The sequence below is a fragment of the Anolis sagrei genome, chromosome 5 (assembly GCF_037176765.1).
Source record: "Anolis sagrei isolate rAnoSag1 chromosome 5, rAnoSag1.mat, whole genome shotgun sequence".
Taxonomy (NCBI): Eukaryota; Metazoa; Chordata; class Lepidosauria; order Squamata; family Dactyloidae; genus Anolis; species Anolis sagrei.
Window position 1 is genome coordinate 198,652,823 of NC_090025.1, and position 25,793 is coordinate 198,678,615.

At 45.6% G+C, this 25,793-nt stretch overlaps 1 protein-coding gene across 1 annotated transcript; it reads right to left on the reverse strand.

The window, feature by feature from the left end:
* Positions 1 to 5,971: 5,971 nt before the first annotated feature.
* LOC132775563 (acrosin-like) lies at positions 5,972 to 25,793 on the reverse strand. The gene is made up of 5 exons (XM_060776281.2): positions 25,720 to 25,793; positions 19,920 to 20,123; positions 16,086 to 16,351; positions 11,692 to 11,837; positions 5,972 to 6,733 (listed from the first exon to the last, which is right to left on the reverse strand). The coding sequence occupies exons 1-5, from the start codon at positions 25,791 to 25,793 to the stop codon at positions 5,972 to 5,974; spliced, it is 1,452 nt and encodes a 483-aa protein (XP_060632264.2).

Genomic DNA, 25,793 nt, shown 5'->3' on the forward strand with positions numbered 1-25,793 from the left:
CCACTGCTGAACAGCTCTCACAGTCAGGAAGTTATAGAATCCTAGAATCCTAGAGTTGGAAGAGACCTCCTGGGCCATCATCCAGTCCAACCCCATTCTGTCAAGAAGCAGGAATATTGCATTCAAATCACCCCTGACAGATGGCCACCCAGCTTCTGTTTAAAAGCTTCCAAAGTAGGAGCCTCCACCATGCTCCGGGGCAGAGAGTTCCACTGCTGAATGGCTCTCACAGTCAGGAAGTTCTTCCTCGTCTTCAGGTGGAATCTCCTCTCTTGTAGTTTGAAGCCGTTGTTCCCTTGCGTCCTAGTCTCCAGAGAAGCAGAAAACAAGCTTGCTCCCTCCTCCTCCCTGTGGCTTCCTCTCACATATTTATACATGGCTATCATATCTCCTTTCATCCTTCTCTTCTTCAGGCTAAACATGCCCAGCTCCTTAAACCGCTCCTCATAGGGCTTGTTCTCCAGACCCTTGATCATACTTGTGGAAGACCTTCTGGATGTCCTCACAGATCCCACAGTATCGAGCCATGGCTCTTATAGTAGAATCATAGAATCATAGAATCAAAGAGTTGGAAGAGACCTCCTGGGCCATCCAGTCCAACCCCATTCTGCCAAGAAGCAGGAATATTGCATTCAAATCACCCCTGACAAATGGCCATCCAGCCTCTGCTTAAAAGCTTCCAAAGAAGGAGCCTCCACCACACTCCGGGGCAGAGAGTTCCACTGCTGAACGGCTCTCACAGTCAGGAAGTTCTTCCTCATGTTCAGTTAATGCAGTGTTAAACTGCATTTATTCTACTGTGAAATCGTACACAGTAGATTGGTTTTGCATCCAAACTCTGAAATCCAAGCAAAATTTCATACAATGACTTTTAGCAATTTCCACTAAGCTTTTTTCAATGATTACTGAGGAGTGATAATCAAAGATTATCAAAGCAGATAACCCACATTATCTGCTTTGAATGGGATTATATGAGTCTACACGCTGTGATAAATATGATGTATGGATTCAGTGAAATTGTATGAAAGATATTAATAGAGTCTGACGAAGATTGAAGACATCATCCTAAGAAGAATAATAGAATCATAGAGTTGGAAGAGACTTGTGGGCCATCCAGACCAACCCCATTCTGCCAAGAAGCAGGACAATGGCATTATTTTAAAAAATGCAAAAGGCTGATGAAGGAAAACTGCTGAACTGTTGACATGACCAGAGACAATGATTATATGTGGTGGAAAACAACATGTTTACATGTTGTTTTCTGGCAAACAAACTAGTCCAATGTGGGCGAGGCAAAACTACGGTGAGGTGGATCTGGAATTGGTTAAATGGACGAACACAGAGGGTGATTCTCCCCAAAGCTTCCTCTTCATCCTGGAAAGAAGTGACGAGTGGAGTGCCATCCGCAGGGTTCCATCCTGGGCCCGGTCCTGCTCAGGATCTTCATTCATGACTTGGATGAAGGGCGAGAAGGCAGGATCATCAAGTTTGCAGACGGGACCAAATTGGGAGGGAGAGTCAACACTCCAGAGGACAGGAGCAGGATTCAAAGGGATCTTGACAGATTAGAGAGATGAATGGCCAAAACTAACACAATGAAGTTCAACAGGGACAAATGCAAGATACTCCACTTTGGCAGAAAAAAGGAAATGCAAAGATACAGAATGGGGGACAATGAGGCCTGGCTCGAGAGCAGTACGTGTGAAAAAGATCTTGGAGTCCTCGTGGACAACAAGTTAAACATGAGCCAGGAATGTGATGTGGTGGCAAAAAAAGCCAATGGGATATTGGCCTGCATCAAGAGGAGCCTAGTGTCTAGATCTAGGGAAGTCCTGCTCCCCATGCTCTATTCTGCTTTGGTTAGACCACGTTACCTGGAATAGTGTGTCCCATTCTGGCCACCACAATTGAAGGGAGATATTGACAAGCTGGAATGTGTCCAGAGGAGGGCGATTCAAATGATCAAGGGTCTGGAGAACAAGCCCTATGAGGAGCGGCTTAAGAAGCTGGGCATGTTTAGCCTGAAGAAGAGAAGGATGAGAGGAGACATGATGAGGGCCATGTATAAATATGTGAGAGGAAGTCACAGGGAGGAAGTCACAGGGAGGAAGTCACAGGGAAGTCACATTTTCTGCTTCCCTGGAGACTAGGACATGGAACAATGGCTTCAAACTACAAGAGAAGAGATTCCATCTGAACATGAGGAAGAATTTCCTGACTGTGAGAGCTGTTCAGCAGTGGAACTCTCTGCCCTGGAGTGTGGTGGAGGCTCCTTCTTTGGAAGCTTTTAAACAGAGGCTGGATGGCCATCTGTCAGGGGTGATTTGAATGCAATATTCCTGCTTTTTGACAGGAGGTTGGACTGGATGGCCCAGGAGGTCTCTTCCAACTCTTTGATTCTATGATTCTATCTGTGGTGGAAAACAACATGTTTACATAGTCAAAGCAAACACAATGCACCTTACTTAAGGAAGAAAAACTAACATCTGTCCAAAACTGATGGAGAAAGCAAGTTTTAGCTGAAAAAACAACCAGTCAGTCATTTACAACTTTTTGTAACAACAGTAGCAGAAAATTGCTATATAAGAGACCTTTTTACTATTTAAAAGTGTGGCAGACAGCAGAGTCTGGCCACCCATCGCTTTTCCCAAGGGACAGAGAAGATGGTGCATTCATAGAATGGCAGATTTTCAGGGAATGCTCCTCCTCACTTTCACCATCAAAGTGGTATCATCTGCATATCTAGAGCATTCTCGGATGGAGGGCGATTAATAAGTTATTAGATGATGATGCTGATGCTGCTGCTGCTGCTGCTGCTGCTGCTGATGATGATGATGATGATGGTATCTCAGGTTGTTAATGTTTCATCCAGCAATTAAATGTCCTACATTCAACCTTTTGAAAACTACATTCAAATAGTATTCCTCCAACTTTCTCCCATTAATCCATTATCTGATTCCTGATCCCAACAAATCACTTACTTTCTTACATTGACTGGAGATAACCACACTTTACCTTAAGTTCGGTAATAAACATACATACTTTTTACCTTAATTTCTGTAATAGACATAAACAACCAACTTAGCCTTAATTTCTGTAACAGACATACATAACCATACTTTTCACTTTAATGATGACATGATGGCAGCAGTCTTGGACGGCAATGGCTCCCAAAGTGACCCATTTAAAGTGGAATCCGGTGTCAAACAGAGATGTGTTATCGCCCCAACTCTATTCTCCATCTTCATCGCTATGATACTTCACCTTGTTGATGGGAAGCTTCCCACCGGAGTGGAAATTATCTACTGGACAGATGGCAAGCTATTCAACCTCAGCAGACTGAAAGCCAAAACCAAGGTTACAACAACATCTGTTATAGAACTCCAGTATGCTGATGACAATGTCGTCTGTGCGCATTCAGAAGAAGACCTACAAGCCACTCTAAAATCCTTCGCAGAAGCATACGAGAAGCTCGGCCTGTCACTGAACATTGAGAAAACCAAGGTGCTGTTCCAGCAGTCACCAGCCAATCCCTCTTCAATGCCAGAGATACAGCTTAATGGTGTAACATTAGAAAATGTGGACCATTTCTGCTACCTTGGCAGCCACCTCTCCACCAAAGTCAACATCGACACCGAAATACAACACCGCCTGAGCTCTGCGAGTGCAGCATTTTCCCGAATGAAGCAGAGAGTGTTTGAGGACCGGGACATCTGTAGGGAGACCAAGGGGCTTGTCTATAAAGCTATTGTCCTCCCAACCCTGCTCTATGCCTGCGAAACATGGACTGTCTACAGACGTCACATGCAACTCCTGGAACAATTCCATCAGCGCTGCCTCCGGAAAATCCTGCAAATCTCCTGGGAAGACAAGCGGACAAACGTCAGTGTGCTGGAAGAAGCAAAGACCACCAGCATTGAAGCGATGGTCCTCCAACATCAACTCCGCTGGGCCGGCCACGTTGTCCGGATGCCTGACCACCATCTCCCAAAGCAGTTGCTCTACTCCGAACTTAAGAACGGAAAACGGAACGTTGGTGGACAGGAAAAGAGATTGAAAGATGGGCTCAAAGCCAACCTTAAAAACTCTGGCATAGACACTGAGAACTGGGAAGCCCTGGCCCTTGAGCGCTCCAGCTGGAGGACAGATGTGACCAGCAGTGCTACAGAATTTGAGGAGGCACGAGTGGAGGGTTAAAGAGAGAAACGTGCCAGGAGGAAGGCGCGTCAAGCCAACCCAGACCGGGACCACCTTCCGTCTGGAAACCAATGCCCTCACTGTGGAAGAAGATGCAGAGCAAGAATAGGGCTCCACAGCCACATGCGGACCCACAAGGAAACGCATAATGGAAGACCATCTTACTCATCCAACGAGGGATCGCCTAAGTAAGTAAGTAAGTAAGTAAGTAAGTAAGTAAGTACACTTGTTACCTTAATTTCTGTAATAGACATAAATAACCACACTTTTAACAATTTCTGTAACAGACATAAATAACTACACTTTCACCTTAATTTCTGTAATATATATAGCTAACCAACCATATATATTAAAGCTCTATTAAGGACACTGAGAAGAGGGGGAGATGAGTAGGAAAGGTGTATAAACAGAAGTGGTGGTGGGAAAAAGTCAGTAGTGTCTTTCTTTGCTGGAGAGGAACAAGCAATATATTCATTTCCAAGCAAAACCGGCTTGTGAGTGATCATTTAATATTGCTATATAAAACCTACAGCCTTACAGTAATAGACATATGTAACCCCACTTTAGCCTTCATTTCTTGATATATCTAACTACACTTGTTACCTTAACTTTTGTAATAGACATAAATAACTACACTTTTCACCTTAATTTCTGTGATATATATAGCTAACCATATTTTACCTTAATTTCTGTAATATTTATTTACCATTTACCACATTTATATACCGCCTTTCTCAGACCAGAGGCGACTCAGGGCGGATAATAGACATAGGTAACACTTTTACCTTAATTTCTAGACATATCTAACCACACTTTAGCTTAATTGCTCTAATAGAAATACATCCTCACACTTCTTACCTTAAGTTCTGTAATAGATATATCTAACCACATTTCTCCTTAATTCCTGAAATAGGCGTAAATAACCAACTTTACCTTAAATTCTGTACATAACCACACTTTATGTTAATTTCTGTAATAGTCATACATAACCACACATTACTTTCATTTCTGTAATAGACATACATAACTACACTTTTCACCTTAATTTCTGTAATAGACACACATAATAACAATTTACCTTAATTTCTGTAATAGACATACAGAATAACCCTTTACCTTAATCTCTGTAATAGACATACAGAATAACCCTTTATCTTAATCTCTGTAATAGACATACAGAATAACCCTTTACCTTAATCTCTGTAATAGACATACAGAATAACCCTTTATCTTAATCTCTGTAATAGACATACAGAATAACCCTTTACCTTAATTTCTGTAATAGACATACAGAATAGCCCTTTACCTTAATTTCCGTAATAGACATACAGAATAACCCTTTACCTTAATTTCTGTAATAGACATACATAATAACCCTTTACCTTAATTTCTGTAATAGACATACATAATAACCCTTTACCTTAATTTCCGTAATAGACATACACAATAACCCTTTACCTTAATTTCCGTAATAGACATACACAATAACCCTTTACCTTAATTTCTGTAATAGACATACACAATAACCCTTTACCTTAATTTCTGTAATAAATAACCCCCAAAAGTCCACAATATCACCCAGCGTATTTCTGCGTTTGCTGCTGAACCCAAAATCAATGCAGGAAACGGGAAAGGGACCAGTCTGAGTGTGGTAGGTTTTATTTTAAGTACAAGTTCTGTATAAAGTGCGATGATTGCTGTCTATTTCTACAAAAATGTTCCATGGCTTGCAAAAAGAAATACAAGAAAAGAGTCTGAGTCTTCCCAAGGAGGCCTAGTTTTGGGAATTGGCCTGCCTGTTGCTCGGCCAATACTTGGGCCACTTGATGCCCCACTTGCTGCTGCCGTACTGGGCACTGGACACAATCATCTCCTTGCGCCGAGGGGGCTTGGGCGGTGGGGCTTGGGACCGGGTGGTGGAAGGGGTCGCCTTTGTGGTCACCGTTGTAGAGACCAACACAACTGTGACCTCCTCCTTTTCTTTGGACTGGACTTCCTCCTGCGACTGGTTCTCTGGTGGCAACAAATGGATTGCTTTAAACACTGTGGGGGGCTTCATGGGAGGGGGCTGTGGTTGGGATGTCGTCGTGGAGGGTTGGGACGTGGTTTCCTCCCGTGTTTGGGTTGTTGTTGTTGTCGTAGTCGTCGTAGTCGTCGTAGTTGTAGTCGTAGTCGTCGTTGTCGTCGTTGTCGTCTCTGGGCTGGTTTTGATTTGCATTGCGCTCTCATCATTCTTAATCATTACCCCATAAGCTGTTTGGCTCTGAATAAATGGAGTGGGCACCGTCTCTGTTTCGGGGCTCGTTTCCAGTTCGGCTGAGGTCTCTTCTGGTGGTGATGGCGATGGCGGAGTCTGGAGTTCGGATTCCTCCCCGTTTTTAATGTAGCCCTGGATCCAGTCGTAGAAGTGCTGCGTGGCAGTGTAGACGCCGGGCTTCTGGGCTCTGGCACAGCCCTGACCCCAGCTGGTGACGCCGACCACCCAGTAGCGCTCGGAGCGGGCTTCGCGGCACAAGAGAGGCCCACCACTGTCACCCTGCAGCCGGAAAAGAGAGAAAGAGGCCGCCATGAGAGCTGGTGGGCCAAAAGTAACAACATGAAGTTCAACAAGGACAAATGTAAGCTACTCCACTGAGGCAGAAAAAAAATGAAATGAAAAGATACAGAATGGGTGATGCTGTCAGAAGAAGGTGTTTAAAATGGAGTGAAATGTTGTTATAGTCCGAACGGATTCTCCCCAATGGAACTCTCTGCCTCGGAGTGTGGTGGAAGCTCCTTCCTAGGAAACAGAGGTTGGGTGGCCATCTGTCAGGGATGCTTTGATTGTGCTTTTCTTGGGGTTGGACCAGATGGCCCATGTGGTCTCTTCTAACTCGATGATCCCATGAGAGGCTGCAAGTGGAGGATGAGGAAGAAGAGCCAGCTTGGTTTAGGTATCTCTTTGAAGGGCATCCCGAATGGGTTGTGCCAGAGAGGAGAAGGGGAGAGGGTCTCTGATGCCCCACACAGGAATAGGACCAGGTCTCTTAGTCCAGAGGACAGGAGCAGAATTCAAAACGATCTTGACAGATTAGAGAGATGGGCCAAAACTAACAAAATGAAGTTCAACAGTGACAAATGCAAGATACTCCACTTTGGCAGAAAAAATGAAATGCAAAGATACAGAATGGGGGACAATGCCTGGCTCGAGAGCAGTACGTGTGAAAAAGATCTTGGAGTCCTCGTGGACAACAAGTTAAACATGAGCCAACAATGTGATGTGGCGGCAAAAAAAGCCAATGGGATTTTGGCCTGCATCAATGGGAGCGTGGTGTCTAGATCTAAGGAAGTAATGCTACCCCTCTATTCTGCTCTGGTTAGACCACTTTACCTGGAATACTGTGTCCAATTCTGGGCACCACAATTCAAGAGAGATATTGACAAGCTGGAATGTGTCCAGAGGAGGGCGACTAAAATGATCAAGGGTCTGAAGAACAAGCCCTATGAGGAGCGGCTTAGGGAACTGGGCATGTTTAGCCTGAAGAAGAGAAGGCTGAGAGGAGATATGATAGCCATGTATAAATATGTGAGAGGAAGCCACAGGGAGGAGGAGGGAGCAAGCTTGTTTTCTGCTTCCTTGGAGACTAGGACGCAATGGAACAATGGCTTCAAACTACAAGAGAGGAGATTCCATCTGAACATTAGGAAGAACTTCCTGACTGTGAGAGCCGTTCAGCAGTGGAACTCTCTGCCCCGGAGTGTGGTGGAGGCTCCTTCTTTGGAAGCTTTTAAGCAGAGGCTGGATGGCCATTTGTCAGGGGTGATTTGAATGCAATATTCCTGCTTCTTGGCAGGGGGTTGGACTGGATGGCCCATGAGGTCTCTTCCAACTCTTTGATTCTATGATTATATGATTCTATGATTCATGGTGACAGGAGAATAGACTTCGATTGAATATTTGTAAGAACTTCTTGATCTTGAGAGCAATTGGCAACACAACCGTTTGCCTGGAGACTTCACAGAATCTCTTTTTCTAGAGCAGCGTTTCTCAACCTGGGGGTCGGGACCCCTGGAGGGGTCGTGAGGGGGTGTCAGAGGGGTCACCAAAGAAAACACAGTATTTTCTGTTGGTCACAGGGGTTCTGTGTGGGAAGTTTGGCCCAATTCTATCATTGGTGGGATTCAGAATGTTTGTAGGTGAATTATATAAATCCCAGCAAATACAAGTCCCAAATGTCAAGGTCTATTTTCCCCAAACTCCTCCAGTGTTCACATTTGGGCATATTGAGTATTTGTGTCAAGTTTAGTCCAGATGCATCATTGTTTGAGTCCACAGTGCTCTCTGGATATAGGTGAACTACAACTCCCAAACTCAAGGTCAATGCCCATCAAATCCATACAGTATTTTCTGTTGGTCATGGGAGTTCTGTGTGCCAAGATTGGTTGAATTCTATTATTGGTGGGGTTCAGAATGCTCTTTGATTGTAGGTGAACTATACATTCCAGCAACTACAACTCCCAAATGTCAAGGTCTATTTTCCCCAAACTCCACCATTTTTTGCATTTGAGCATTCGTGCCAAGTTTGGTCCAGATGCATCATTGTTTGAGTCCACAGTGCTCTCTAGATGTAGGTGAACTACAACTCCAAAACCCAAGGTCAATGCCCATCAAGCTCTTTCAGTATTTTCTGTCAGTCATGGGAGTTCTTGGTTCAATTCCATCATTGGTGTTCAGAATGCTCTTTGATTGCAGGTGAACTATAAATCCCAGTAACTACAACTCCCAAATGATGGAATCAATCCCCTCAACCACACATATATTCAAATTTGGGCATATCAGGTATTTGTACCAAATTTGGTCCAGTGAATGGAAAGACATCCTGCATATCAGATACATGATGATTCGTAATAGTAGCAAAATTACGAATTGTGAAGTACCAACAAAAAGAATGGTATGGTTGGGGGTCTCCACAGGATGAGGAACTGTATTAAGGGGTCATGGCATTAGGAAGGTTGAGAAACACTGTTTTGGGTAGGCTGTTAGGAATTGTGTGAGTTGAAATCCAAAAGACCTGGAGGGCTAGACGAGTTTGCCCATGGGGGCTCTACAGCTAGATGGCAACCTGCTTTGGTGGTCAGATTGGATTGCCTCTGGGGAACCTTTTCAACTCTAGGATTCTTTGACTGTAGGGTTCTACAGCCTGTACCTTGGAATTAGTCAAGACCCCAAAGCCATCTAGTCCAACCGTCGGTGCAGGTATATCCACAGCTAAAGTAGACCTAATAGTTGCCACCCAGCTTCCAAAGGAGACTCTGCCAGGATGACACAACTAAAGTTGTGCTGGTACAGCTGTACCAGGAGCTCCAACTTTATTTTCTTTCTGTTATCTGTTTGCAGTCATAGGGCAGGCCTCCTGTCTATCATAATTAAGCTTTGATTCCACCCCTTGTTCAGGGCTCTGGGAGGGAAAGGAGCCATTTTTTGGGCAGTCTCACATAAGAAAGCTAGACTATAGGACGTTGACCAGCTCCTCCCGTAGAAAAGCATATTTTCTCAAGAGCATCCAGGGAAACAGAGCATCCAGGGAAAAGGTCCCAAAGCTCTGGCTGAGAGCTCACAGCCTCTCAGCCTCACAGCAAACAGAGGGAAAACAGCCCTGAAGTTCTCAAAGAATTCTCTGAGTGAGGACAGCTCTACAGATCCACGTAACTCCAGCTGAAATATCGTCAAGCCTCGGCTGGTAGGTCTACTCGATACCCAGGCGCATTTGGAATCGGTAGTAGGACCCACACCGATCAGGCATAGATAGTAAATGGCCTGGGAGAGGTTAAATAGGGTTTTTCCTACAGAGAAAGTACAGTTAATCAAAGTCAGGTACCAGCCCATTGAGGACTAGACTAAGAAAGCCTTGAAGTGTTGTTTGAACCACTGAAGATTTGTTGTTTGTTCCATAATAAAGACTTTGTTGTATCATTAAAGACTCTAAAGACCATCACTTCAGAAAAATCCCCGAGAACCTCTCCTTGAGGCGCCCTGGCTTCCCGCTGGGCTTAAAGTATACGTCCTATAGAAAAGTAAAGCTGTTACAGGCCCAGCGCGCAACAGAACAAAAGTCCTCCCAAAACATGGACTTCTAACATCTATTTCAAAACTTCCAGAGAAGGAGAATCTTGGGCGGTTTATATTGCAATAGAATCAGAAGGGACCCCCAAAGGCCATCCAGTCCAATCCCCTTCTGTCAGGCAGGAAGTCACAATCCAAGTGGCAGGAAACATAGAATTGCAGATTTGGAAGAGACCACATGGGCTATCTAGTCCAACCCCTTTCTGCCAGGCAGGAAAAGCACAATCCAAGCATCCCTGACAGATGGCCATCCACCATCTGTTTAAAAGTTTCCAAGGAAGGAGCTTCCACTACATTCCGAGGCAGAGAGTTCCACTGGTGAATGACTCTTCGTATGATCAGGAAGTTCTTCCTAATGTTCAATGGAATCTACTTTCCTATAATTTGAACCCATGGGTCCAAGTCCTAGTTTCAAGGGCAACAGAAAGGAAGAGTCCTCCCTCTTCCTTAGGACATCCTTTCACATGTTTATAGACTACTGCAACGCTCTCTACGTGGGGTTGCCTTTGAAGACGGCTCGGAAGCTTCAACTAGTCCAACGCTCGGCAGCCATGATACTAACAGGAGCGGAGCGCAGGGAGCATACAACTCCCTTGCTGCACCAGCTCCACTGGCTACTAATCTGCTACCGGGCTCAATTCAAAGTGCTGGCATTGGCCTATAAAGCCCTAAACGGTTCTGGCCCAAGCTACCTATCCGAACGTATCTCTGTCTACGAACCCACCAGGACTCTAAGATCTTCTGGGGAGGCCCTGCTCTCGATCCCGCCTGCTTCACAAGCATGGCTGGCGGGGACGAGGGACAGGGCCTTCTCTGTGGTGGCCCCTCGGCTGTGGAACGCCCTTCCCAGGGACATTAGATCAGCCCCTTCGTTAATGGTGTTTTGAAGAAAACTAAAAACCTGGCTGTTTGAACAGGCGTTCGGATAAATAGTGCAATGAACGATGAATATAGGAAACGGAATTTATGGATGACGAATTGGATCACGATTTTAGTTATGAGATGCTAATGTGTTGTATTGATGTGTCATTATTTTGTATATTGTGCTGTTAATGGTTTTAAATATTGTATGTTGTTTCATTGACTTTTGCTCTTGTTATGAACCGCGTTGAGTCGCCTGCGGGCTGAGAAACTGCGGTATACAAGCAAAGTAAATAAATAAATAAAATAAATAAATAAAATATAGATGGTGATCATGTCTCCTCCCAACCATCTCTTCTGAGGCTAAACATACCCTGTTCTTTAAGGCGCTCCTCAGAGGGATTCATGTTCTCCAGACCTTTGATCCCAGAAGTGTCTCTCTAGAAGCCATCCAATACAACAGTTTTCTTGCTGAACCGAGCAGTATTCTCAATGCTTGCAATGCATGATTGTGGATAACGGAGCCCTACCTGGCACGTGTCGACACCACCTCCCTCGTATCCAGCGCACAGGCTTTTGTCGGTGATGTTTCCGTGGTACCAGTTGCTGCTGTTGCATTTCTCTAAGGAAATGAGGTCCACCTTGGCCTCCTTCAGGATGTCGGATGGAGAGCTGGCTGCAAGGAGAAGAGAGTCACCAAATAAGAATTCCATGCACTCCTTGCAACGGAAATCGGGGACAACGTGACAGGTGTGGTTGCTGAACCCCATGCTGCAGATCTGGATGAAGTCTTCCAAACTCAAACCAAGGCTGCAGGAGGAATGCAGTTTGGCACTACTTGAACTGCCCTGGCTCAATGCTATAGACCCATGGGAGTTGTAGTCCTGCAAGGTCTTTTGCAAGGTATGTACCACACCAAACTACAACTCCAAGGATTCCATCCATTGAGCCCTGTGTTGGGGGAGAATTTCCAAAAAGGGGGAAAAAGCATTCAAAAAGATAAAGCAAAAGCAACAGCAGCAGTTCAGCAGATGTGATGCTTCTAGTGCCAGCAGAAAGATGGAATAGCTATGGGGAGCCCTCTCAGGATGGATCGCAATGCACATATACATGGTAAACTTTCAATGCCATAGACCATAGACACACAACAAATATAGACAAACATACAGAGGCTATTTAACTTTCCAGCTTCATGAAGGTATGCTTTGAATTCCAGCCACCGGGAGAGCTGTCACTTCACCGTCCACTTGTGACACTGATGGAGTATGGAGTACTTCCTCATTCTTTTGCACGCTGCTGCAGAGTTTTATGGCATCGTGAATTAGTTAAATTAGTGTCCTCGCATAAGCAGTACCTACATTTCCTCACAGCTAATTTCTACATGGAACACTTTGAAAAACAAGCCCTGGAAACAGCAACAAAAAAGCCCACGATATGGTTCAGAGATGTGGATGACACCTTCACCATTTGGAGCCATGGAGAAGAAGAACTCAACAGGTTCCTGGACCATCTCAACAGAATTCACCCAAATACCCAGTTCACCCTGGAAAAGAAAATGAAGGAAGACTGCCTTTTCTAGATGTCCTCGTCATCCACAAACCAGATCAACAATTGGGTCACACCGTTGACAGAAAACCCACACACACAGAGAGATACCTACATAAAAACTCCAACCGTCACCCAAGTCAACAAAGAAGCCCCATTGAAGCCTTGGCAGACCGTGCAGAAAGAATCTGCGAAGCCCACCTCCTCCAAGATGAACTGAACCACCTCAACTGGGCTCTCCAGGCCAACGGAGACTCCACCTCAGACATCAGAAGAGCGGCAAGACAACCGAGAAGAAGCCACGAGAGACAAGACGAAAGCCCACACAGAGGGAAAGCGTTCTTGCCAGACATCAAGGGAACCACTGACCGCAGAGGGAAGCTGATGAGGAAACACAACATACAAACTATCTGCAGACCCACCAAGAAAATCCAACAAATGCTACGTTCAGCAAAGGACAAGAGGGATCCTCTCACCTCTGCAGGAGTCTACCATTGTGTACCATGCAGCTGTGGACAAGTCTACAGAGGGACCCCCAAACGCAGCAGCATTGCCCAGACACGCACCAAGGAACATGGAAGGCACTGCAGATTACTCCAACCAGAGAAATCAGCCATAGCAGAGCACCTGAGGAACCAACCTGGACACAGCAGATTATTGGAGAACACAGAAATGCTGGACCACTCTCACAACCACCATGTCAGGCTACACAGAGAAGCCACTGAAATCCACAAGAAGCAGGTGGACAATTTCAACAGAAAGGAGGAAACCATGAAAATAAACAAGGCATCCTTGTTTGGTTCTATTTTGCATGGTTTTGCCACCTCTCCATTGATACCAACTGGCAGGCATGTAGCTGGGGGGGGGGGGGGGGGCTTGAGGGGCTTCAGCCCCCCCCCCCCTGAAATTCTGATGGTGGTTCGCGAAAAGGCCTTACTGGTGCATTATTTAAGCTGTTATGTTTATTCATATCATGATCTGATCACCATACTCAATATATCCCATATGCATGATGGGGGTATTATTGGGGTAACGATACAAAAGGTTTGCTAGGGTAGACCCTCTTTCACTCAGACTCAGCCCCCCCCCGAAACTCAGGGCCCCCCCGAAATCCCCCTGAAATTTTTTTAGCCCCCCCCCCCCCCCCCGAAACGAAATCCTGGCTACGGGCCTGCCAGCTGGGATAAACAGGTTGTGGCACAGCTAGTTGGGAGTCAGCTGCACTACTGACCAAAAGGTTATGAGTTTGAAGCCAGCCCGGGTCAGAGTAAGCTCCCAAACATTTGTCTAGCATGCTGTCAACCTTTGCTGCCCAAAAGACAGTTGCATCTGTCAAGTAGGAAATGTAGGTACCGCTTATGCGAGGAGGCTAATTTAACTAATTTACGATGCCATAAAATTCTCCAGCAGCGTGCAAAAGAATGAGGAACTACTCTATCAGTGTCACTAGTGGACGGTGAAGCAACAGCTCCCCTGGTGGCTGGAATTCAAAGCATACCCTTATGAAGCTGGAAAGTTAAATAGTCTCTGTGTGTCTGTCTATATATGTTGTGTGTCTATGGCATTGAATGTTTGCCACGTATATGTACATTGTGATCCTCCCTGAGTCCCCTGCGGGGTGAGAAGGACAGAATATAAATACTGCAATTAAATCTATCTAAATAAAAATGTAATGTTCGTTTGTGGGATTCACAGAACTCAAAAACCATTGGATGAATTGCTGCCAAATTTGGCCACAAGACACCTACTAACCCAAGGAGTGACCATCACTTAAAAATAATTGATTTTGTCATTTGGGAGTTGCAGTTGCTGGGATTTATAGTTAACCTACAATCAAAGAGCATTCTCAACTCCACTAACGTTGGAATTGAACTAAACTTGGCACACAGAACTCCCATGACCAACAGAAAATACTGGAAGGGTTTGGTGGACAGTGTCCTTTGGGTTTGGAGTTGTAGTTCACCTACATTCAGAGAGCACTGTGGACTCAAACAATGATGGATCTGGACCAAACTCTACACGAATACTCAATATGCCCAAATGTGAACCTACAATCACAGAGCATTCTGAACTCCACCAACGATGTAATTGAACCAAACTTGGCACACAGAACTCCTATGACAAACAGAAAATACTGAAAGGTTTTTTCGGGCTATGTGGCCATGTTCTAGAAGCATTTCTCCTGACGTTTCGCCTGCATCTATGGCAAGCTTCCTCAGAGGTGAGGTCTGCTGGAGCTGGGAAAAAAGGGGGTTTATATATCTGTGGAATGACCAGGGTGAGACAAAAGGCTTTTGTAAGTTGGGCTGGGTGTGGATCTTTCAACTGACCACCTTGATTAGCATACAATTTTCCCAGCTCCAGCAGACCTCACCTCTGAGGAAGCTTGCCATAGATGCAGGCGAAACGTCAGGAGAAATGCTTCTAGAACATGGCCATATAGCCCAAAAAAACCCACAAGAACTGGGTGATTCCAGCCATGAAAGCCTTCAACAATACTGAAAGGGTTTGGTGGACAGTGTCCTTTGGTTTTGGAGTTGTAGTTCACCTCCATCCAGAGAGCACTGTGGACTCAAACAATGATGGATCTGGACCAAACTCTACACGAATACTCAATATGCCCAAATGTGGAGTTTGGGGAAAATAGAATCTTGACATTTGGGAGTTGTAGTTGCTGGGATTTGTAGTTCACCTACAATCAAAGAGCATTCTGAACCCCACCAACGATGGAATTGAACCAAACTTGGAACACAGTTCTCCCATGACCAACAGAAAATACTGAGAGGGTTTGGTGGGCAATGTCCTTTGGTTTTGGAGTTGTAGTTCACCTACAACCAGAGAGCACTGTGGACTCAAACAATGATGGATCTGGACCAAACTCTACACGAATACCCAATATGCCCTAATGTGAACAATGGTGGAGTTTGGGAAAAATAGAATCTTGAGGAGATTCCATCTGAACATGAGGAAGAACGTCCTGACTGTGAGAGCCATTCAGCAGTGGAACTCTCTGCCCCGGAGTGTGGTGGAGGCTCCTTCTTTGGAAGCTTTTAAGCAGAGGCTGGATGGCCATCTGTCAGGGGTGATTTGAATGCGATATTCCTGCTTCTTGGCAGGGGGTTGGACTGGATGGCCCAGGAGGTCTCTTCCAACTCTGATTCTATGATTCTATGATTCTATGACATTTGGGAGTTGTAGTTGCTGGGATTTATAGTTCACCTACAATCACAGAGCATTCTGAATCCCACCAACGATAGAATTGGGCCCAACCTCCCACACTGAACTCCCATGTGGGCCACAGCAACATGTGGCAGGGGACGGCTAGTGAATAAATAAATAACTAACATATGGGGAGTGTGCAAAAAAAGCGTGTTCTCACATTTCTCTTGGGTGTAGCCCCATCCCGCGATGTAGCAGTGACCCATGGTGGAGACGTTGACCGAGGTGTCCGGCAGGCAGGCTACCTGGATGTAGTCGTTGCAGAGGACGGGCTCGTCCAGCTCGATCAAGGCCAGGTCGTTGTGCTGGCGCTGCGGCTGGTACTCGGCGTGCTCCACCACTCGCCGGGGAAAGCGCACCTCGGCATCGGGACCCGGGTGGGAGAGCTCCGTGGCACCCAGGACCAGCTCCCAGTTGCTGAGGTGCCTGTGACAGAGAAGGCGGAGAAGCACTAGAATCCCAGAGGTGGAAGGGAACCCCAGAGGCCATCCAGTCCACCCACTTCCACCACACTGGGAGATGCAGTCCAAGCCCTCCCAACACCCAGAGGCATGGAAACTTCCAGAGAAGGAGACTCTGCTGAGAAGGCGGAGAAGCACAAGCCCTAGAATCCCAGAGGTGGAAGGGAACCCCAGAGGCCATCCAGTCCATCCACTTCCACCACACTGGGAGATGCAGTCCAAGCCCTCCCAACACCCAGAGGCATGGAAACTTCCAGAGAAGGAGACTCTGCTGAGAAGGCGGAGAAGCACAAGCCCTAGAATCCCAGAGGTGGAAGGGAACCCCAGAGGCCATCCAGTCCATCCACTTCCACCACACTGGGAGATGCAGTCCAAGCCCTCCCAACACCCAGAGGCATGGAAACTTCCAGAGAAGGAGACTCTGCTGAGAAGGCGGAGAAGCACAAGCCCTAGAATCCCAGAGGTGGAAGGGAACCCCAGAGGCCATCCAGTCCATCCACTTCCACCACACTGGGAGATGCAGTCCAAGCCCTCCCAACACCCAGAGGCATGGAAACTTCCAGAGAAGGAGACTCTGCTGAGAAGGCGGAGAAGCACAAGCCCTAGAATCCCAGAGGTGGAAGGGAACCCCAGAGGCCATCCAGTCCATCTACTTCCACCACACTGGGAGATGCAGTCCAAGCCCTCCCAACACCCAGAGGCATGGAAACTTCCAGAGAAGGAGACTCTGCTGAGAAGGCGGAGAAGCACAAGCCCTAGAATCCCAGAAGTGGAAGGGAACCCCAGAGGCCATCCAGTCCACCCACTTCCACCACACTGGGAGATGCAGTCCAAGCCCTCCCAACACCCAGAGGCATGGAAACTTCCAGAGAAGAAGACTCTGCTGCTTTCCTGCACAATCGATTAGGGATGTGCAGCCCTATGAGGAGCGGCTTAAGGAGCTGGGCATGTTTAGCCTGAAGAAGAGAAGGCTGAGAGGGGATATGATAGCCATGTATAAATATGTGAGAGGAAGCCACAGGGAGGAGGGAGCAGATCAAGGGTCTGAAGAACAAGCCCTATGAGGAGCGGCTTAAGGAGCTGGGCATGTTTAGCCTGAAGAAGAGAAGGCTGAGAGGGGATATGATAGCCATGTATAAATATGTGAGAGGAAGCCACAGGGAGGAGGAGGGAGCAAGCTTGTTTTCTGCTTCCTTGGAGACTAGGACGCAAGGGAACAATGGCTTCAAACTACAAGAGAGGAGATTCCATCTGAACATGAGGAAGAACTTCCTGACTGTGAGAGCTGTTCAGCAGTGGAACTCTCTGCCCCGGAGTGTGGTGGAGGCTCCTTCTTTGGAAGCTTTTAAACAGAGGCTGGATGGCCATCTGTCAGGGGTGATTTGAATGCAATATTCCTACTTCTTGGCAGAATGGGGTTGGACTGGATGATGGCCGAGGAGGTCTCTTCCAACTCTTTGATTCTATGATTCTATGATTCTATGTGCAGAACTTCGTAAATCGTTTGTCGGATCTATTTCATAAGGTTTGTATATGCGAACAAACAGATATTAAGAAACATGACCCATTAATCCACTTGGCACACAGTGCTCCCATGACCAACAGAAAATACTGGAAGGGTTTGGTGGGCATTGACCTTGAGTTTGGGAGTTGTGGTTCACCTAATCCAGAGAGCACTGTGGATGCAAACTATGATAAATCTGGACCAAACTTGGCATGGATACTCAATATGTCCAAATGTGAATACTAGTGGAGTTTGGGGAATATAGACATTGACATTTGGGAGTTGTAGTTGCTGGGATTTATAGTTCACCTACAATCTAAGAGCATTCTGAACTCCACCAATGATGGAATTGAACCAAACTTGGCACACAGAACTCCCATGACCAACAGAAAATACTGGAAAGGTTTGCTGGGCATTGACTTTGAGTTTGGGAGTTGTGGTTCGCCTACATCCAGAGAGCACTGTGGATCCAAACTATGATAAATCTGGACTGGACCAAACTTGGCACGAATCCTCAATATGCCCAAATATGAACATTGGTGGAGTTTGGGGAAAATAGACTTTGACATTTGGGAAATAGAGTTGCTGGGATTTATAGTTCACCTACAATCTAAGAACATTCTGAACTCCCCCAATGATGGAATTGACCCAAACTTGGCACACAGAACTCCCATGACCAACAGAAAATACTAGAAGGGTTTGGTGGGTATTGACCTTGAGTTTGGGAATTGTAGTTCACCTATATCCAGAGAGCACTGTGGACACAAACTATGATAGATCTGGACCAAATTTGGCACGAATCCTCAATATGCCCAAATATGAACATTGGTGAAATTTGGGGAAAATAGACTTTGACATTTGGGAAATGGAGTTGCTGGGATTTATAGTTGACCTACAATCTAAGAGCCTTCTGAACTCCACCAATGATGGAATTGAACCAATCTTGGCACACAGAATTCCCATGACCAATGATGGATCTGGACCAAACTTGGAACAAATCCTCAATATGCCCAAATGTGAATACTGGTGGAGTTTGGGGGAAATATACTTTGACATTAGGGAATTGTAGTTGCTGGGATTTATAGTTCACCTACAATTTAAGAGCATTCTGAACTCCATCAATAATGGAACTTGGCACACAGAACTCCCATGACCAACAGAAAATACTGGGAGGGTTTGGTGGGCATTGGCCTTGAGTTTGGGAGTTGTAGTTCACCTACATCCAGAGAGCACTGTGGATGCAAACTATGATAAATCTGGACCAAACTTGGCACGGATACTCAATATGCCCAAATGTGAATACTGGTGGAGTTTGGAAAAAATAGACCTTGGCATTTGGGAGTTTTAGTTGCTGGGATTTATAGTTCACCTACAATCTAAGAGCATTCTGAACTCCACCAATGATGGAATTGAACCAATCTTGGCGCACAGAATTCCCATGACCAACAGAAAATACTGGAAAGGTTTGGTGGGCATTGATCTTGAGTTTGGGCGTTGGAGTTCACCTACATCCAGAGAGCACTGTGGACTCAAATGACAATAGATCCGGACCAAACTTGGCACAAATACTCAATATGCCCAAATGTGAATACTGGTGGAGTTTGGGGAAAATAGACCTTGACATTTGGGAGTTGTAGTTGCTGGGATTTATAGTTCACCTACAATCAAAGAGCATTCTGAACCCCACCAACGATAGAATGGGGCCAAACTTCCCACACAGACCCCCCATGTCTTGAAAGGACTCACTGGGACAAACCTCCCTCCCATCTCACACACTCTCCCTCAGCTGCGCTTGCGCACAATGCTGCCATGCACTGAGCACACCTGCTCTCCCCTCCTCACTTGGAGTCTCAGAAACAGTGCTCCCCTTGGCTGAAGGGTGAACCAGTCACAGCAGAGGAGGGCTCTCCAGCATGCCGAACATGCCCAACTCCTTCAGCCTCTCCTCAAAGGGTTTGTTCTCTGTAGATCTTGCCACCATTGGCCTCTTCTGTGACTCAGTGGCCTCCTCCATGCCCATTTGACTCACCTCTTGTCCTTGAAGCAGTGCGCGGCCGTGAGCACCCAGGTGGCCCCGACGAGGGAGCCTCCGCAGGTGTGCCGGTAGCCCTCCTTGGACGGTTTCCGGATGCTGACCATCCAGGGCCAGGCCCCGGGCAAGGTGTTGACCCCTCCGACGATGGGGAAGGGGCTGCTGTGCGAAGGGGCCAGGGGCCGCCGGCCACAGATCTCACTGCAAAGAGAAGAGGCACTCGGCACCTTGGGAGCTCTGCTCATCAGCAGCATCCCCTGAGCTTTGTTTCTGATGCCTTTCAAAACCTTGTCCTTCTGCATCTGAAGTGGAACTACAAAGGCCAAATATTTCTGCCTGACAGAAACTGAGATTGTATAAGAGCAACTCTGATCAGTGCAAAAAGAGCAATACCTGTATTTACTCGTCTAATGCACCTAGGGCCCCCCTGGTAGTGCAGTGGGTTAAACTGCTGAGCTGCTGAAGTTGCTGACTGAAAGCTTAGCAGTTCAAATCCAGGGAGCAGGGTGAGCTCCCATTGTTAGCCCCAGCTTCTGCAAACCTGGCAGTTTGAAAACATGCAAATGTGAGTAGATCAATAGGTACTAGGGCTGTCCAAACACGGAAAAATTTGTTTCTAAACTCGATTCGCTTTTAGGGGTTTTTTGCGTTTTGTTATTTAAAAGAATTCCGAAATTTTCCTTAAAAAAAGTTCGATATTTACGAAATCATAAAACAATTACGAAACAATTACGAATCGATTACGAATCGATTCGTTAATGGCGGCCACAATCGCGCAATACGCTAAAAAAACTTCTGAAGCTTCCCTCTCCCTCTGTTGTTGACTGTTGGTGTGATAATTATATTTTTTTTCACTGAGAAAACAAACAGCAACCCTAAAACTTGCACCAGACATGCGGAAATAATAACGAAACATTTACGAATCAATAACGAATCAATAACGAAACAATTACGAAACGAATTGGAAAAATTCGTTTCGTTTTTTAGTTGCTCCTGAATGGTTCGATATCGCTTCGTTATTAAAAAAAATAACGAATTTTTAACGGATTACGAAATTACGAAACGAAACCGCCCAGCCCTAATAGGTACTGCTCCAGTGGGAAGGTATTTATTTATTTACTTTATTTATATACCGCTTTTCTCAGCCCTCAGGCGACTCAAGGTAACAGCGCTCCACACAGTCATGCTGGCCACATGACCTTGGAGGTGTCTACGGACAACGCCGGCTCTTCGGCTTAGAAATGGAGGTGCGCACCAGAGTCCCAGAGTCAGACCCGAATGGACTTAATGTCAAGAGGAAACCTTTACCTTTACTAATGCACTGTTGCATGTAATGCACACTTTAATGAATGTACTTTAATTACCGTGGTTCAATACTATGAAATGCTGGGCTATGTAGTTAGACAAGACCAAAGAATGTGGATGCCTCACCAAACTACAAATCCCAGGATAGCATAGCATTGAGTCATTGCAATTACATTAGAAATTATGTCCAACAAAGAGGAGCTCCAGGTGCGGCCCATGAAGCAGCTTCCCCTTTTGCTTTGCCTCAGCACTAATATTAATGTCTGATGCACATCTAATCAACACCCCAGTTTTGGCAAGGTCATTTAACTTTATGGCAAGGTCATTTAACTTTGTTGTTTACAATATGGATGATGCTACGGAGCATTCTTGGAACTTGTGCCCATTTGCTTTTAGCTGCCTTGAGTCCACCTGTAGAAAGGCGGCATAGAAATCTCCTAAATAAATAAATAAATAAATAAATAATAAAAATAGCCCCAAAAGTTGAGCATTAGTGGGTTGTTATAGGTTTTTTCGGGCTATATGGCCATGGTCTAGACTAGAGGCATTCTCTCCTGACGTTTCGCCTGCATCTATGGCAAGCATCCTCAGAGGTCGTGAGGTCTGTTGGAATTAGGAAAGTGGGTTTATATATCTGTGGAATGACCAGGGTGGGACAAAGGACTCTTGTCTGCTGGAGCTAGGTGGGAATGTTTCAACTGACCACCTTGATTAGTATATAATGGCCTGACAGTGCCTGGAGCAAACCTTTGTTGAGAGGTGATTAGATGTCCTTGTTTGTTTACTCTCTGTTGTTGTGCTGTTTTAATTTTAGAGTTTTTTAAAATACTGGTAGCCAGATTTTGTTCCTTTTTCTGGTTTCCTCCTTTCTGTTGAAATTGTCCACATGCTTGTGGATTTCAATGGCTTCTCTGTATAGTCTGACATGGTGGTTGTGAGTGTGGTCCAACATTTCTGTGTTCTCAAATAATCTGCTGTGTCCAGGCTGGTTCCTCAGGTGCTCTGCTAAGGACAAGGACAACTAATCAACTCTCAACAAAAGTTTGCTCCAATCACTGTCAGGCCATTATATGCTAATCAAGTTGGTCAGTTGAAACATTCCCACCTAGCTCCAGCAGACAAGAGTCCTTTGTCCCACCCTGGTCATTCCACAGATATATAAACCCTTTTTCCTAGTTCCAACAGACCTCACTACTTCTGAGGATGCTTGCCATAGATGCAGGCGAAACGCCAGGAGAGAATGCCTCTAGACCATGGCCATATAGCCCGAAAAAACCTACAACAACCCAGTGATTCCGGCCATGAAAGCCTTCGACAATATGTTGAGCATTAGCTTTGAGTAAATACAGTAATAGAAGAGCATATCTGTACAATGAGACTCCCAGGCATCATCCAGTCCACCCTCTTCTGCAAAGCCACCCAAGAGAAGGCCATCCAACCTCTGCTAAAAAAAAACCTCCAGAGAAAGAGACTCCAAGGGTCTTCTAGACAACAGCAGATTGTTCCACGGGGTCATTCCAGGTGAAGAGGTCTAACCAAAGTATAATAGAGATGTCACAAAAATTTAATATGCAGATTTGATAAATGTGGATTTAATGTTATTATGTGTGGTATGAATGGAAGAATGGAAGGATGTATGGATGGAGTTAATAATTTTGGAGACCAGTATAATATTAAGACCTGCAATGACTAACTACCTGCTTTCTGGACTGTAATTAAAAGTTGCTAATAAGAACTGAAAAGTAATCTGTGATAGGAACTGTGACAATTGTTCTTTTGAGGTGAAGAAATGTTTACAACATTCCTTATGTTAAGAAGGAAGTCAACACCACCAGGAAGGTGGTGATTTCGTCAGCGCCAATTGTGTTTAAGTGCAGGCCAAGGTCTTGAGGCACTGCACCCAGTGTGACGATCCCCACTGGGGCTCCCTTGACTGGCTTGTGCCAGAGTCTTTGCAGTTCGATCATTAAATCCTCATATCATGTCAGCTTTTCTAGTTGCTTCTTGTCAATCCTGCTGTTGCCTGGGATTGCAACAACGACAATCCATACTTTGTTTTTCCACACGATTGTGAGGTCAGGAGTCTTGTGCTCCAAAACTCTGTCAGGATGAATTATTATTATTATTATTTATATTTACTCTCCTCTCCTCATGGCTCAAGACGGCTCAAGACGGGTCACATATAAACACACATAGCTCCATGACATCAATATGTATCAACGTATCAGGATTCCAAGAGGTGCATGAGAAGCACCCAACCATGCCACTGAGCTAGCACCCTGGAATCTATGGAACTGCTCCAGCAGACAAGAGTCCTTTGTCCCACGCTGGTCATTCCACAGATATATAAACCCCCTTTTCCTAGTTCCAACAGACCTCACTACCTCTGAGGATGCTTGCCATAGATGCAGACGAAACGTCAGGAGAAAATGCCTCTAGAACATGGCCATATAGCCCGAAAAAACCCACAAGAACCTACTTATTATTATTATTATTATTATTATTATTATTATTATTATTACCCGCCTCTCCCTATGGCTCAAGACGGCTTAAGACGGGTCACATATAAACACACATAGCTCCATGTCATCAATATGTATCAACGTATCAGGATTCCAAGAGGTGCATGAGAAGCACCCAACCACGCCACTGAGCTAGCACCCTGGAATCCATGGAACTGCTCCAGCAGACAAGAGTCCTTTGTCCCACGCTGGTCATTCCACAGATATATAAACCCCCTTTTCCTAGTTCCAACAGACCTCACTACCTCTGAGGATGCTTGCCATAGATGCAGACGAAACGTCAGGAGAAAATGCCTCTAGAACATGGCCATATAGCCCGAAAAAACCCACAAGAACCTACTTATTATTATTATTATTATTATTATTATTATTATTATTATTATTACCCGCCTCTCCCCATGGCTCAAGACGGCTCAAGACGGGTCACATATAAACACACATAGCTCCGTGACATCAATATGTATCAACGTATCAGGATTCCAAGAGGTGCATGAGAAGCACCCAACCACGCCACTGAGCTAGCACCCTGGAATCCATGGAACTGCTCCAGCAGACAAGAGTCCTTTGTCCCACACTGGTCATTCCACAGATATATAAACCCCCTTTTCCTAGTTCCAACAGACCTCACTACCTCTGAGGATGCTTGCCATAGATGCAGACGAAACGTCAGGAGAAAATGCCTCTAGAACATGGCCATATAGCCCGAAAAAACCCACAAGAACCTACTTATTATTATTATTATTATTATTATTATTATTATTATTATTATTACCCGCCTCTCCCCATGGCTCAAGACGGCTCAAGACGGGTCACATATAAACACACATAGCTCCGTGACATCAATATGTATCAACGTATCAGGATTCCAAGAGGTGCATGAGAAGCACCCAACCACGCCACTGAGCTAGCACCCTGGAATCCATGGAACTGCTCCAGCAGACAAGAGTCCTTTGTCCCACACTGGTCATTCCACAGATATATAAACCCCCTTTTCCTAGTTCCAACAGACCTCACTACCTCTGAGGATGCTTGCCATAGATGCAGGCATAACGTCAGGAGAAAATGCCTCTAGAACATGGCCATATAGCCTGAAAAAACCCACAAGAACCTACTTATTATTATTATTATTATTATTATTATTATTATTATTATTACCCGCCTCTCCCTATGGCTCAAGACGGCTTAAGACGGGTCACATATAAACACACATAGCTCCATGACATCAATATGTATCAACGTATCAGGATTCCAAGAGGTGCATGAGAAGCACCCAACCACGCCACTGAGCTAGCACCCTGGAATCCATGGAACTGCTCTAGCAGACAAGAGTCCTTTGTCCCACCCTGGTCATTCCACAGACATATAAACCCCCTTTTCCTAGTTCCAACAGACCTCACTATCTCTGAGGATGCTTGCCATAGATGCAGGCGAAACGTCAGGAGAGAATGCCTCTAGAACAGTGGTTCTCAACCTGTGGGTCCCCAGATGTTTTGGCCTACAACTCCCAGAAATCCAAGCCAGTTTACCAGCTGTTAGGATTTCTGGGAGTTGAAGACCAAAACATCTGGGGACCCACAGGTTGAGAACCACTGCTCTAGAACATGGCCAAAAAACCCGAAAAAACCCACAAGAACCTACTTATTATTATTATTATTATTATTATTATTTCTACCCGCCTCTCACTATGGCTCAAGACGGCTCAAGACGGGTCACATATAAACACACATAGCTCCATGTCATTAATACGTATCAACGTATCAGGATTCCAAGAGGTGCATGAGAAGCACCCAACCATGCCACTGAGCTAGCACCCTGGAATCTATGGAACTGCGTCTACCACAATCCCCGCTTTCCTCCTCTTCGGCCTGCTTCTCTCTCCTGGAGTTCTCTTCCAAGGAGAAGCATCTTTGCCATGAACTGGAAGGAATGGCAGAGGCGGCATGCCCTGAACGCCAGACCTGAGTTCTCACCTGCATCTGTTTTCTATGGTGTGCATGGGCCGGATCGTGGTGAGGGCCAGGAGAGGCAGGAGAATCCTCCTCAT

Excerpts from the sequence above, each read along its gene's own strand:
- LOC132775563 (XM_060776281.2), bottom strand. The coding sequence starts at position 25,793 with ATGAGGAGGATTCTCCTGCCTCTCCTGGCCCTCACCACGATCCGGCCC. Across the intron at positions 20,124-25,719 it reads ACCATAGAAAACAGATGCAG|TGAGATCTGTGGCCGGCGGC; the intron begins GTGAGAACTCAG and ends TTCTCTTTGCAG. Across the intron at positions 16,352-19,919 it reads CACTGCTTCAAGGACAAGAG|GCACCTCAGCAACTGGGAGC; the intron begins GTGAGTCAAATG and ends TCTCTGTCACAG.